Source organism: Melospiza georgiana, chromosome 3 (genome assembly GCF_028018845.1).
Source record: "Melospiza georgiana isolate bMelGeo1 chromosome 3, bMelGeo1.pri, whole genome shotgun sequence".
Taxonomy (NCBI): domain Eukaryota; kingdom Metazoa; phylum Chordata; class Aves; order Passeriformes; family Passerellidae; genus Melospiza; species Melospiza georgiana.
In genome coordinates this window covers 23,282,144-23,294,955 of record NC_080432.1, presented here as the reverse complement: position 1 = coordinate 23,294,955, position 12,812 = coordinate 23,282,144, and the positions used below count along the sequence as shown (strand labels likewise).

Sequence of the window (12,812 nt, the reverse complement as noted above, 5' to 3'; positions counted from 1 at the left end):
CCTGGGAACGTACCTATCATGTCTAATGAATTCTACGTCGTGTCCTTGATGGCACTTCTTGATGCAGTTCACACAGATGGCGTTACGGTCTGTGGTGTTGCAGGTGTGACACCTGGAGGGAAAAGCAGCACGTTAGGCAGGAACCAAAACCTGACCAGCTCTCAAGGGAAGGGCTCCAGGAGGCTCAGAAATGCACTGAAGGAAAGAGGGGGCACAGGACTGTGAAGTTTGAGAATTTTACACAAACTTGGATTTCACAGCATACTTTTTGTTACTTTTATCACAAAGAGAGTCATGCTGTGCAACGCACTGGGCTCAGGTTCACAGAAACAATCTGTTCTCCTCAAGCCCAAAGTCAATTCCAGAAAATGGGAGCTTATTTAAATCCTCTTCTGTTGCAGCTGAGGAAGAGCACACATTTGTGTGTTCACCCACACCCAGCAACTGTTCTAGGGGCCTTGCAGGAAGAGAAAGGCTTTCCAGTGAACCCCCTTTCTGTAGGTGAGGGGAAGGAACCTGTTACCTGTAGAAGTCATGCATCGGGTAGCTGGTGTAGCTTGAGATCTTATATAAACACTGGCCTCTACTGACAGCTTTCTCTATGGCATCTTGATTGTTCATTATTTTGTTATCTGTTGGGGGAAAAACCAGACTAATCACATCAGGATCAATTACTTTCTTCCTTGATGCACTGAAGCCAAGGGCCCATTAGGAACAATTAGTTCTATACCTGCATTTCAGCTCTGGAATTTAAGAATATAAAATCTTTAATGTCCACATGCCCAGAGTGCCATGCACTCCTGAAGCAAGTAACACTGTTATTCTTTGCACACATGGCACAAAATACCTGATAGCCTCCTCCTAAATGCTCCTTGTGAACTTGGCTGTTAATAAATGCTTAGAGACACACAAGCCTTCCTAGCAGGTCTAAGTTTGCTGCTAAGAAGCCTGAAACCCAATGTTTGAAAGCCTCTCATTTACCGTAAGGCCATTTACACATCCCTTAGAAAGAGGAAAAGGACAGCTCATTCCCCAGGAAAATTTAGGAATAAAGTACTTTCCAACACAATGGAAGTGGAAATTGAGTCTGACCAGCTCCAGTACTTCAAAGATGTGTCCAAGGCACAGCAAATTTGATAATCCACTCTGTTACTCAACTACCTGATCTTCTGTCTAGTCCCAAAGTTTCACCCACTCCCAGCAGCATCAGAGCACTGAGTGCTGTCATTGGGAAGCAGAGAGCCTGAGCCTGTGTTTTAAGAGGCACAAATCTTCCACAGGAAAGGGTTTAACAGCTTTATGTACAGCAAGTACATAAAACTCCTGCAAACTGAACCTTTTTCTTCTTAAATAACCTCCTTGAGCTGTCTGGCATTCAAACCATCATTCACATCTCATCCCAGAGGATCCTGTCTCATGCACACTTCCCCACTATACACGGTCATTTTATGTTTGTGAACTGTTCATATTTTCTGAAAAAACATTTTTGGGATTGGCAATGTTCATGCTTTTAGATCCTAAAAGGCAAGGAGGCATATTTCTTTACTGGACACTTGTTTTTGGATATATGACAAAGACATATGTCTAAATCAGAATTGTCTAAATCAGAGTATGTGCTAAATTGGAATTTAGAATTGGAGTCTGAGATGGGCCAAAGATCAGGAACTGGTTCAAGAAATGACTTTGGGACAGAAGAGCTGATGACAGCTTTAATATAACAGCAAAACTTTCAGTTACCTTTGAACCCATCTGTCTAAAAATCTTAACACAGCTTAATGTGGCTCACAACCTTCAGCTGAAACTTAGTCACGACTTTGCTTTAGGTGGTACCAGCTGTGAGCCACAAAGGCTACCATAAACCCACGAGCCAGCAGCACCAAACAAGTGACCAAACACAAGCCAGGAGGACTCGGGCTCACCTTTCATCGTGACATTGACACCAGATGCTAGAAATAAACCTCCAAAGCGGTTGTTGAAAATCTGATTGCCTTCTAATGTTGCAGTCGCATGATTTGTTATTTCAATACCTTGAGTGGGTCAGGGAAACAAAGGAGAGAAAAGAGTGGCAAAGTTAAATCCTTGGTGGTTGTGCATTTGTACTTCTCTTGTCATCTACAGCTTGCTTGGTTTTTTTTTAAGCCATCATAAACTCAAGGGGAAAAAAGGAAAATGGCTACAAAAATGCACTGTAGTTTGTTATAGAACTGAGGTTCAAATGCTGCTGTTGAATCCTTTCAAAGAGCTACAGCTGGCATGCATGGTCTCTGGGAGGAACAACACACTACTATTTTATCTGATAATAAAATGGTACTATGATCATGTTCATTTTCAAAGGGGATATGATTTTTGGGCGCTTAGAGCTGTCATCTTCATGTACATTTGAAAGTTCTTGTGCACATACCTTACCCTTTTTAAAATATCTTTTTTAAAAAGTTCTCAAGATGGGCACCTAAAATTCATTTCTTTAATTCTCAGCTTTTATCAGTAACCCGTGTCTTCCAAGTCATTTGTCCAGGACTGCTCTTGACAGCAACCTATCCTTCCCCCCCACCACACTGAAACAACACCTTTAGAGGCTCTTCTCAGAAAACTTGCTTCTTCTGAAAGAAAGATGGGAGAAAACTCAAGAATGCAATTTTAGTTGAAATGGAATGGAATGCAACACGGATGAAACTGTGATGATTAAACAGTAAAATCGCAAAAAATCACTGTTAAACATTCTTCATCTCTTTTGGAGAAAGAAACGCTCATTTTTACAATTTTTCAACTTTGAGGAGTGAGAAAGTTGAACTTGAGATGCAATTCAAATCTCTTTAAAACGTGTATTTGCACAGTTTCCTAGGTTTTAAAGCAGTGATAAGATATTCATACCAGCATCCAGCACATCAACTATGAATATATCCTAGACAACTTTACCAATTGCTTCTAAAATAAAATAATGAAAAGTATTTCACAAAAAATGACAAAACAGAATATGTGCCATTTCCCAACATGCTGCAAATATACTTTGACTACAATTCTCAAATGAATTTTCAAATGACTTTTAGAATACACTGAAGGATATCCCAGTCTCTTTTAAAACATCTAAATACCATGGGGTAAAGAAACTCTGTGTAAGCTTTGTGAAGAGCTCACTCCAAGCTTCCAAATTTGATTTAAACAGCACAAACCTGCAGCAAAACCATCGAATATTCGGTTTTTCCTTAGCACAGGGTGGCTGTTGGTGCTGATAAGAACACCAGCTTGAGCATTCCTGAAGATATCATTCTCTTCCAGAAGACCTATGACAGACCAACAGATGTTACATTTGAGCTTGGGAGCATTTCAAGACCTGTAACCTTTCTGTGAAATATTTTCAAAGGATCTTATGTGTCACAATCCTTTTAATAACTGCTTTCATTTGGAGAATATGCACCAGTAGCACTGACATCAGTGATACCAGTTTAAAATAGTTCTCAGTGTATAATTTTGGAAGTGTATTTTTTCAGTACACAGCATGGAATCTGCGATCATAGGCACCACTGCAGAAAACCAAGACTTTCTGCTTTCCAAATTTTTCTTTAATTTTTCTAACACCTCTCTCTTCTTGTCTTCTAAAATGAATAGGATGCCAAAAGCCAAGTATATTTTTGTTACAGGACAAGATTACTTTAAAATGCTGGGTTAAAATTAAAGCTCATGTAGAGCAAGTGACTATCTACAGAATATCAGAAGCTGGTATCAGGACACAGAGCAGTCAGGGGATTTCAGACAGGGACCACTTCTGAATTTACAAGTGTACAAAAGATTTCTTAAAGATCTGTGGGTCTTTTTCCCCTGAATCCTGGACACTCTGCAGAACCTAAACTGCTCAGGTGCATGATTTTGGCTACGTGACTTGAATCCAACACTGTGTTTCAGTCAAATGGCAAAGCTTAGAAAAGCAATTGGGATAAAAGGACTGTCCTTAAGCAGCAATCTAACAGTTATCTGGGATGAGATTAATTACCTCTCTGCCTCCCACAGATTTCAGTATTACTAATGTAATTAAGGCTAAAAAGCATTAGGGTATGTTCACTATAACTATTTTATCACTCCACAAGACAAGAGCTGTGTTTCTAAAGAGCACTTTAAAAAGAACACTGCTTAAACTGAAATTTAACTCTTATCCAGAACATTCAGTGAAAAACAGTAAGGGAAAAAGCTACCTCTTCCCCCATTAAATATACAGATGCCTCCGTCTCTTCCATCATGGATTTTATTTCTCCTTAGTGTAGGATTACTGTCTGTTTTAATCCATACACCAGCCATTGCATTATCAAAAATTTCATTGTCTTCTATAAATCCAAGCCCTAAAATTGAAGGAAGAGTGGAAAAAAAATTAAAATCAAAAAGTATCATAAATGAGAAGATAATATAACACCACAGACCACAAACAATTCTGGATAAACATGAAAAACAAACCTACCAGAATTATAGACAAGAATACCACCATTCTGACCACCCCAGATCTTGTTGCGTCTGATTTTGGGGTTGCTTCCAGTTCTAGAGTGAAATGTAAGCAAAGAAGTAATTTAAAAGTCATCAAAAATAAGTCATTTATAGTCATTTACTATATCCCAAGGCCAAACATCTCAAATTCTTCTAAAGAAGTGCCCCATGGATCTCACTGCTTAACAATCTTAGTAAAATATAGTTCTTTCCAAACATGCAAATATCATTTATCTTTACAGACTTCAAGGGCCACACATTCCAGTCAATACCCAGGCTGTATTTTTGGTAACTTTCTTGTAGGTTAAAGCAGAGGGTATTCAGACATACTGGATTTCAAAAAAGTTATTTTTATAAACAAAATGACAAGAACAGCTAAAAAGACACAATAGAGCACATAACAAGCTACGTCTGTTTTGGCAGAAAATCAGAATAAATGTTACCTTATCTGAACCCCTGAGTACATGTGATTATAGATGTCATTGTCTTCTAACACGCCATGTCCATTGTCATAAAAATAAACTCCAACCTAACACATCAAGAATTATATTATTAGTTCCAAATTAATGAGGCATAAAACCACAGGACTTCCTTTTCTATGGCCCCCTTGTAACCACAGAGCAAAACTCACTTGTTTCCCACTGTGTATTCTGTTTCTCCTCAAGACTGGAGTGCTCCCTGTTGTCACCCAGACTCCAGCCAATGTATTGCTGTAAACTTCATTTTCCTCAATCACACCTTGTCCTTTTTCATGCTAAATACAAGATGGTTTAAGAGTTAAGAAAACCTGCTAAACACCAATACTCTTTTTGCTGCTGTATCCATCCCTCCCACCCCTGGTTTCTTTACTGCAGCAAAATAATTCCTTTCCATTTGAGTAAGCTTTTTCAACATTAAAAAAAAAAGCAGCATATCTTGCTTTTGAATATTTGCCATGAGACAAAGAACAGCCTGCATGTAAATCATTCTGTTTCAAGGCTCTGCAATGGTGTTTGTGAATGTCTGCTGGCTGTTGGTAGGAGAGGTGCCTCCCCAGTGCTGTGCACTCACATGAAAGCCCTGGCTTGTGGTTCTTAAACCTACACCCAGCTCCGTCCCCAAGATGGACAAAAAGCTGGCATGGCTCTCAAGGTCACCACCTGTCTGGGCTCAGAGGTCAAACAACAGTTTTGTCAGTCAGGGCAAGAAGCTGTTCTGGTTAAATTTACTCAATGAGGAGATGAAGCTGCACACTTGCAGCGTTAGCTGGACCTTAGGTAACCTCTGGCAGAAAGACAGACACATATTTCTGAAAATCTGGTATTGCTTAAGGGAACCTGACAGCTCTTTCAGTTCAGTTAGCAGAGCTTTGCACACTTTGGGAATTGGGCTTTATTTCCCATTTTTTCAATACAGCAATTCCAATTTCTATCATCCTGAAGGCAGTAAAAAAAAAAAATCTTCTCTGAGCTTAGTGGTAAACACATTACACTTCAAAACAGCTGAACAGACTTTTTTTTTTAAATGATGACATATTACTATAAAAACTAAATCTTTTCAAAAAGCTTTCAACCATGCAACGATAAAATTCTGTAATCTATTCCATTTAAATATTTTACTCTGTAATAAGAATAATTTAGTGGCATTTATAAAAACAGTCTTTTAAATAGCAGCACCAGCTTCAGTTGCTTACCATGAACCTGGTTTCTAACATAAGAAGCTCAAGCATTGTAAGCACAAACATTTCACATAGGGTACTTTCCCCTTTACATTTCTAAAACAGAACATAAGTCTGTGCCTGTCCTAGGCTGCACTTACAACATAAATTCCTCCATGCTGACCATCATGAATCTTGTTGTGTCGAACGATGGGACAGCTGTTTGTTCGGATCTGTATTCCTGCTAATGCATTACCTGCCAACAAAAGTGGTATTTAATACAACTTACACATTCATTTTTCTCAGAAATCAATATGCAGCAAGCAAATCAGCTTACCATAAATGTCATTTCCTTCAATAAGGCCTCTTCCATCACCAAAGATATAAACACCACCTTGATTCCCATTAAAAATTGCATTCCCCCTAAAAAAAAAAAAATCAACATTATGGAGTTATTCTTGTACATTGTACATTACCAGATATGTATGCAGTGGCCAGGACTGTACCCCACTCAGATTTAAAATAAAGTATTTATGTTCTGTTGCTTTGAGAAAGACCCACCTCTGAGTGCACGTGTAAATTAAAAATGCATTAAACTGAGCACAGACAGAAATTTAATTTCTACAGATACAGGAACATTTACAGCTCCCCATAATTAAATAAATTAACATGCACTTATCCCATCTCTATCAAATCTCTTCTTCTTCTACATACTGAAATAATAATGAGGAAAACAATACCTTATTGTTGGGTCACTGTTTGAGGTAATCCAAACACCTGCAAAATTGTTTGCATAGATTTTGTTCTCTATGAATTGTCCTCTTCCTTTTTCATGCACATAGATTCCTCCAGTCTGGCCGTGATGGATTTCACACCGCACCACTGTTGGGTTGGCATATGCTTTCACTTCAAAGCCTGCTATCCTGTTTCTGTGGATGTTGCAGCTCTCAAAATAACCCTTAAGACACAAAACATGCAGTTTCCCGTTAAAGTCCTTTTTTTAAATGAAGGTTATTCCCTTCCCTTTAGATTCAATCCTCATTTAAAAGGAAACAGTACCAAATCTGACAACATGTAAGTGCTTATATAGCTAATTAAAACAGCTACTGACACTATATAATTTCATTTTTCCAAAAATAAAATACTGTTTCAAAGACACTGTGTTTGCACTGCTATTTATGACTACTCATGGAATACCAAGAAAAAATGGCAACTCTAGATATAGCACATTGAATAGGACTCAGTATCAGGTTTCCTCAGCAGCTACAAGGATCAGACTCCTTTCAAAGGCCAGAAAGCCCAAAGGACAGTGGTATGGAGAAAACTACCTGCTTGTTTTCAGGCCAGGAACTACAGACATTTGGCAAAAATTTGGTTCCTTTAGGAAGAAGTGTGCTAAATTTCTTTGAAACAACTGATCAAAATAAATAATACGAATGTGGGAAGTCAGTAATTTTTCCAGGGTCTGAGTGGCCAAGTGGTACAATTTTTTCCTTTTTCTCTTGTTTAAAATGGTGTACACTGAGACACTGACAGTAGCAGCAGACCTACGACACAACTGTATTTAAACAAGAGCATTATAAACAGTATTGCTGTGGGCACTGCACAAAGCCATGCCAGGCATGCTCCCTCCATGCCAACCATGGAGCAGCACCTGAAAATTCATCTGGCAAAAGAATTGTTTCCTGCCTGATGATCTCTCCAATTCTACTTCCAGGGCCATGCTAAGTAACTGTGTCAGCCCTTCCACAGCATTTTCCTGACATGGTCCTGGAACATATTAATATTCAAATTCAACCTATTCTTAAGGTGAACCTCAATGGTATTTCATGTCCATTTTGTCCAAGCAGAAGAACAGAAACTAAACTGAAAGACAGGAAGCATTTCTTATTGGAGAGGGAAAACAAGCACCAAGTGATGTGCTGTAATTTGTGGATGGCTTAGATGCAAGTTCCTGAAAGCTCTAACCCAAGCCTGTCTCCAGCAGCACCATATTTCCTGTAGCCACCTAAGTTAGTTATTTAGACCTGCTCAGCATGAGACTTGTTATAATTGTGCACAAAAAAACCAAAAAAAAACAAACAAAAAAAAAACCAAACCCAAACAACAAACAAACCCCAAAATCAAACCAATAAAAAAACCCAAAACAAACACCCCCGCCTTCAAATTCCTGCTACGCTCAGAGTAACTGGATTCCATGCTCACATGATCTACTACCAGGAATGCCTCAGGCCTGGAGTTGCTACTACCTATCACGTGGAAATTACTCAATTCACTGCCAGCCTGGGCAGTCAGCACCCTGTTTCACTGTGCTGTGAATTGCTGTGGGACTCCATCAAGCACTGATTACAAAAAATCAGAAATACATCCAGCTTAACAAGGAAATCACGGCAGGATGCTCTTCTCCCTGCTCTGAGGATTGCAGTCAGGAAAGGCAGTGAATGGATTAAAGATCCTCCAAAAAAGTGCCAGCCATGTGTACAGCCTGGGTCCTCAGACTCCTCTGGGTAACAAATGAAGTCAAATGGAAGATGCTTAGACATTCTGTAGATATTCAGAGCAGAATTATGTTTTTTTCAAGAACTTTGAAGAAATCCAATCCTAAGGTTTCAGAGTTCTCAAGGAAGCAACACACTAACAGACAGGGAAATCCAAAGATCTCCTCAGAAATATGCCTTCATGCCAACAGGAAGTCTTTTGACTTCTCATCCTGAAAGGAATCACTTCTTTTCCTCCTAATTTTTACTTAAAATGAAGCTTTAAGAGAAACTTATCTAAAATGACAATTTGTTATATAAAGGCAAGCCTGATGCTCCTGATGGAATACACAATTTCAATAAAAATATTACTAAACATGGTCTGACATATTTTTTATTGCTTCACACATTATTCTTCCCCTGAGTGCCAAATGTTTTTGACTACAGCACCATGATGAAAGAAGAGGGGTATTTCAGGTGTGCTTCATCACAGTCATTTTGGATTCCAGGTAGAAGCTGCAAACAAACAGAGTCTTTCTCATGTGACCTGCAGGATCTCCATAAGCTTCAGCAAGCAGCAGTATTTAACTTGGAAAACTTGAATTCTGATTCAGAAGAAAGTGGGAATTTGCTGTAAGACTCTGTGAAGGAAATGCTCCTTCAAAGGGGGGGAATAAAACAAACCTGTATCTGAGATTCCTTTATAAGCCTGACCAGTGGGTTGGAAGGTCAAAAATTTCTGCTGAGCAAGATCCTGTAACATTCAATATCCATGAAGAGAAACTGCATTAAAGAGCCCAGCCCACTTTAATCTGAGCCAGCTTAAGCTGAAGGGCTGGCTTTGAGTTGATGCAGTTAAACCCAGTGGGTTTCTTCATCTGTTGAGAACAAATCTGACCATCACATGTGTCAGCTAGACCAACAGAGCTGCTGTTTGTCAGAAACACATTCTGAGCAACCGCCTCATCCCAGACTTCCTATTTCCTATGCTTCTGTTTCCTAGGACATTCTCTGTTAATACCAACAACTTTTTTGGCCCAAATTCACCCCCTAGAAAGGGCTAATACTGGCTTGAGTCTTTAAGATGCCCCCAGCAAGCCCTGGTACCTTTTTAGCCACACCCTTCAAAAGGCATTACTGTGCCTTTGAACTCCAGTCTGTCAAAAAGGTCTGGTGATGAACTTGTGGATCCCAAAAATATCACATATGGCTTCAGACAACAGTTTTTCTTTGGAACATTAGGGATTTTTTTAAAACAGAAATTGTGTTTCCAAGTATGGAGTTCCATGACCTGTTATCCACAGGCTCCAGCAACACTGCTAACACAAAGCTCACTGTCAGCTCCAGTACAACCAGGTACCACCATCAGACACACTCCAGCTGCACAACCCTTATGCTCTGTCCAACTGTTGGGCAGCTCAAGCTACTGAGGTCAGGAAGTCTGCACAGAGGGACTGCAAGCCTTATATTGCCTCCACTTCCTTCAAAGAATGGTTTTCAAGTGTGCTGGGTGTTTGACTTGGGCTTTGTGGGGGTTTCTGGTTATAATTCAGCAGCTAATGGAAGAAGAACCTGGAGGGGACAGCACCAGACTAAGGAAAAGAGGCCCCAATGATTAGTAAGAAGGAATAGAGGATGCATGTGGAAAAAGTATTACAATCTTACAAAAACTACCAAGTAGCTTTCTGCTTGAAAATCCTAAATATTAACAAGCAGGTCTGTACATCAAATTTATTTACAATCCCAGGCAGAGCATTAGCTGTGGACACAAAATGACAGCTACACTGACAGCATGTGTGGGCAAGAACACTGCTGCAGCCTGGCAAGCTCTGAGCAGGTGAAGGAATCAGAAACAAACACCACAGCAAGGATAATGCTGACATTGCCACCTGGCATACACTGCACAGAAAAGATGTGATCACAAAGATGGGATCCTGCACAGCTGAAACAATTCAGAAGACTTTTTACATCAAGACTAATTCAGTGATTGAACTTGGGTGCTTTTTTCTTTCTGCATGTTGTCCAGTCTAACAAACATGGCTCTCAAATGCTTTAGAGTTAAAACTTTTAACTGATGAGATTTTGTTGCTGCTTTTCTTCTCAGAGGATTTCTCCCTCCTTTATTTCTAAAAGGATTTTTTTTCCTTTCTCTGTCTTGAAGATTACAACATTATGGAAACAGAGGCATTTAGTATTATTGTTTGAACAACACATGTATTCCAAGAAAAGAGATATAATTGTGTAAGATTTAACATTTCCTAAATATTTATAGACTCAAGTATTCCCAATAGGGTAGGAAAGAAAAAAAAAAAAAAAAAAAGACAACAGGAAACCAATAATGAAAAAGAGTAACTGCCTATGCTTATAAAAATTTGTCTTCCAAACCCTGGAAGGGTTCTTATTTGAGAGTTAGTGCATTTCATGAAAATTCATATGCAACATAAAGAAAATCACATCCAAGATGCAAAACAAACCCTTTACTTTTATGCACAGCAAAAGGCAGTAAAGTTTTTAATGCAGTCTGTATAGAATCTGGCATATGCCTAATTTTTTTTTTTGACTTTATATACACATTTCTTTAAAGTGATCTGATTTGTAGTATTTAGAAGACAGAGAAGTAAACTAGGCATGATCACCCAACTTAGACACATGCTGTTATACTTTTATTTCATCAGAAAAAAAACCAAAAAACCAAGCTTCTCATTTAGGAGCAATGAAAATGAAAACTGTTTTGCCTAGAGCTCAGCTTTAAACTGTAAAATTAGGCTTATTTTTACATTAAACTGGAACTTCTCCATTGTGTACATGCAACTACAAAATACAATTTATGACAGATGCCTGGTAACTCATCTCAGGCACCTGAGAGGGCAGGGTAAGGCACCTAGAGCTGCCAATGCCACACTGCATTTTTAATGCCAGCTTGTTACATATCTGTCACAAGACTAAGGCAAACCTCAGGATATTGCCAGTTTGGAAATAAGAGGTTAAGTTTCTACAAGTATCAAAACACAAAGAACAGTTTGAAAACATGAAACTGAAAAACAAAGCATTCTTGAACCCTTTGGAGAGAGCACTCCAGCACAGAAACCCACAGGAAAAGAATGTGTAGGGTAGGAATTCAGCATTGGAATGCACTTATTCCACTTCACAGGCACAAGCAAAAAAAAAACTTAGAGAAAGTAACAGAAGTGAGAGAAGAAAAAATACAAAATCCATTGATTTGTTTAGGAATACAGGATTTGTATCTGAAGGATACCATGTCACTTTGTCACTTAAAGAGCATATAAACATTGCCAATGATGTAATTTCATTGACTCCATCACTAGACATGATGCAAAAGCAGAAGATGCTGCCAAAGCAGACTTTGAGACAGGGGGGGACTGAATCTTTCAAAGCAGTTTGTGACTATGAAATATTTCAATAATATTTGCAGCTGACATAAATATTATTCACACATTCTCTTTAATGTGCTTCTGATTGCCTTAAACAAAAGGGAAACATTTATTTCTACTCAATTTTGCTTGTGATACCACACTGATCACAGCTCTGAAACAGACATTTCATTGGTAAGAATAAAGATCAAATGCACTATTATTTAAAATTAATCAAGTGAATTCAGCCTGGCTTTTAATTTTTTTAATATTTCAGTACTCATATATTTAATATTTATACTTCAGTACTTAAACAAGAAGCAGCTCCTACCCAGACTTTCCAATTAACCCTCAAGCCTACACACAGACACCTCCCCTGCAGGAGTTGCTGAAGCACTTTCCTTTATCAGTTTTCCTAAAGCTGAAATCACTTCATTCCATGTTTCCAAGCCTGTTTAAGTCTTGAAGGGATGGATGTACCCACTGAAGTGGATCAGAAGTGCTTGTACAGTATGCTAAACACAGCTTAAAGTAGTCCAAACAATGAGATAATATAAACCAAAGACATCTGCCATCACTCTCTGCAAACCAGCCCAGCAACATCATCTCTAGAGGACAGAAAATGATGTAAAGCCATCCATCAGAAGAGGGCTGCCAGCAGGGCATTCTCAGTCTTCCCCAAAACAGAACAAGTACAGTCCTTAGGATGGAACTATCAGAGTGGAGAAGAGGCACCTACCAGCAGAATCCCACCATGTGGAGTGTTTCACCTTCTGGTGCCAGATTTTATGCTGGCAGCAAAAGCAGCAGCCCTGTGACCTGTCTGCCTTCTACTGAACCCAGAAAACCACAAATCCA

General features: G+C 39.0%; 1 protein-coding gene across 2 annotated transcripts in view; it reads right to left on the bottom strand.

The window, feature by feature from the left end:
- The window catches only part of FBXO11 (F-box protein 11), a 70,136-nt gene that overhangs the window by 1,403 nt on the left and 55,921 nt on the right, over nt 1–12,812 (bottom strand). For both annotated transcript variants that reach the window (XM_058019481.1, XM_058019479.1), the window contains exons 12-22: nt 6,847–7,064; nt 6,444–6,529; nt 6,268–6,362; nt 5,102–5,224; nt 4,914–4,999; nt 4,448–4,524; nt 4,188–4,331; nt 3,171–3,281; nt 1,920–2,027; nt 524–632; nt 14–112 (exon numbers count right to left, since the gene is read on the bottom strand). In XM_058019481.1, coding sequence (XP_057875464.1) covers nt 14–112; nt 524–632; nt 1,920–2,027; nt 3,171–3,281; nt 4,188–4,331; nt 4,448–4,524; nt 4,914–4,999; nt 5,102–5,224; nt 6,268–6,362; nt 6,444–6,529; nt 6,847–7,064 — 1,256 coding nt within the window. The remainder of the gene's footprint in view (nt 1–13; nt 113–523; nt 633–1,919; nt 2,028–3,170; nt 3,282–4,187; nt 4,332–4,447; nt 4,525–4,913; nt 5,000–5,101; nt 5,225–6,267; nt 6,363–6,443; nt 6,530–6,846; nt 7,065–12,812) is intronic.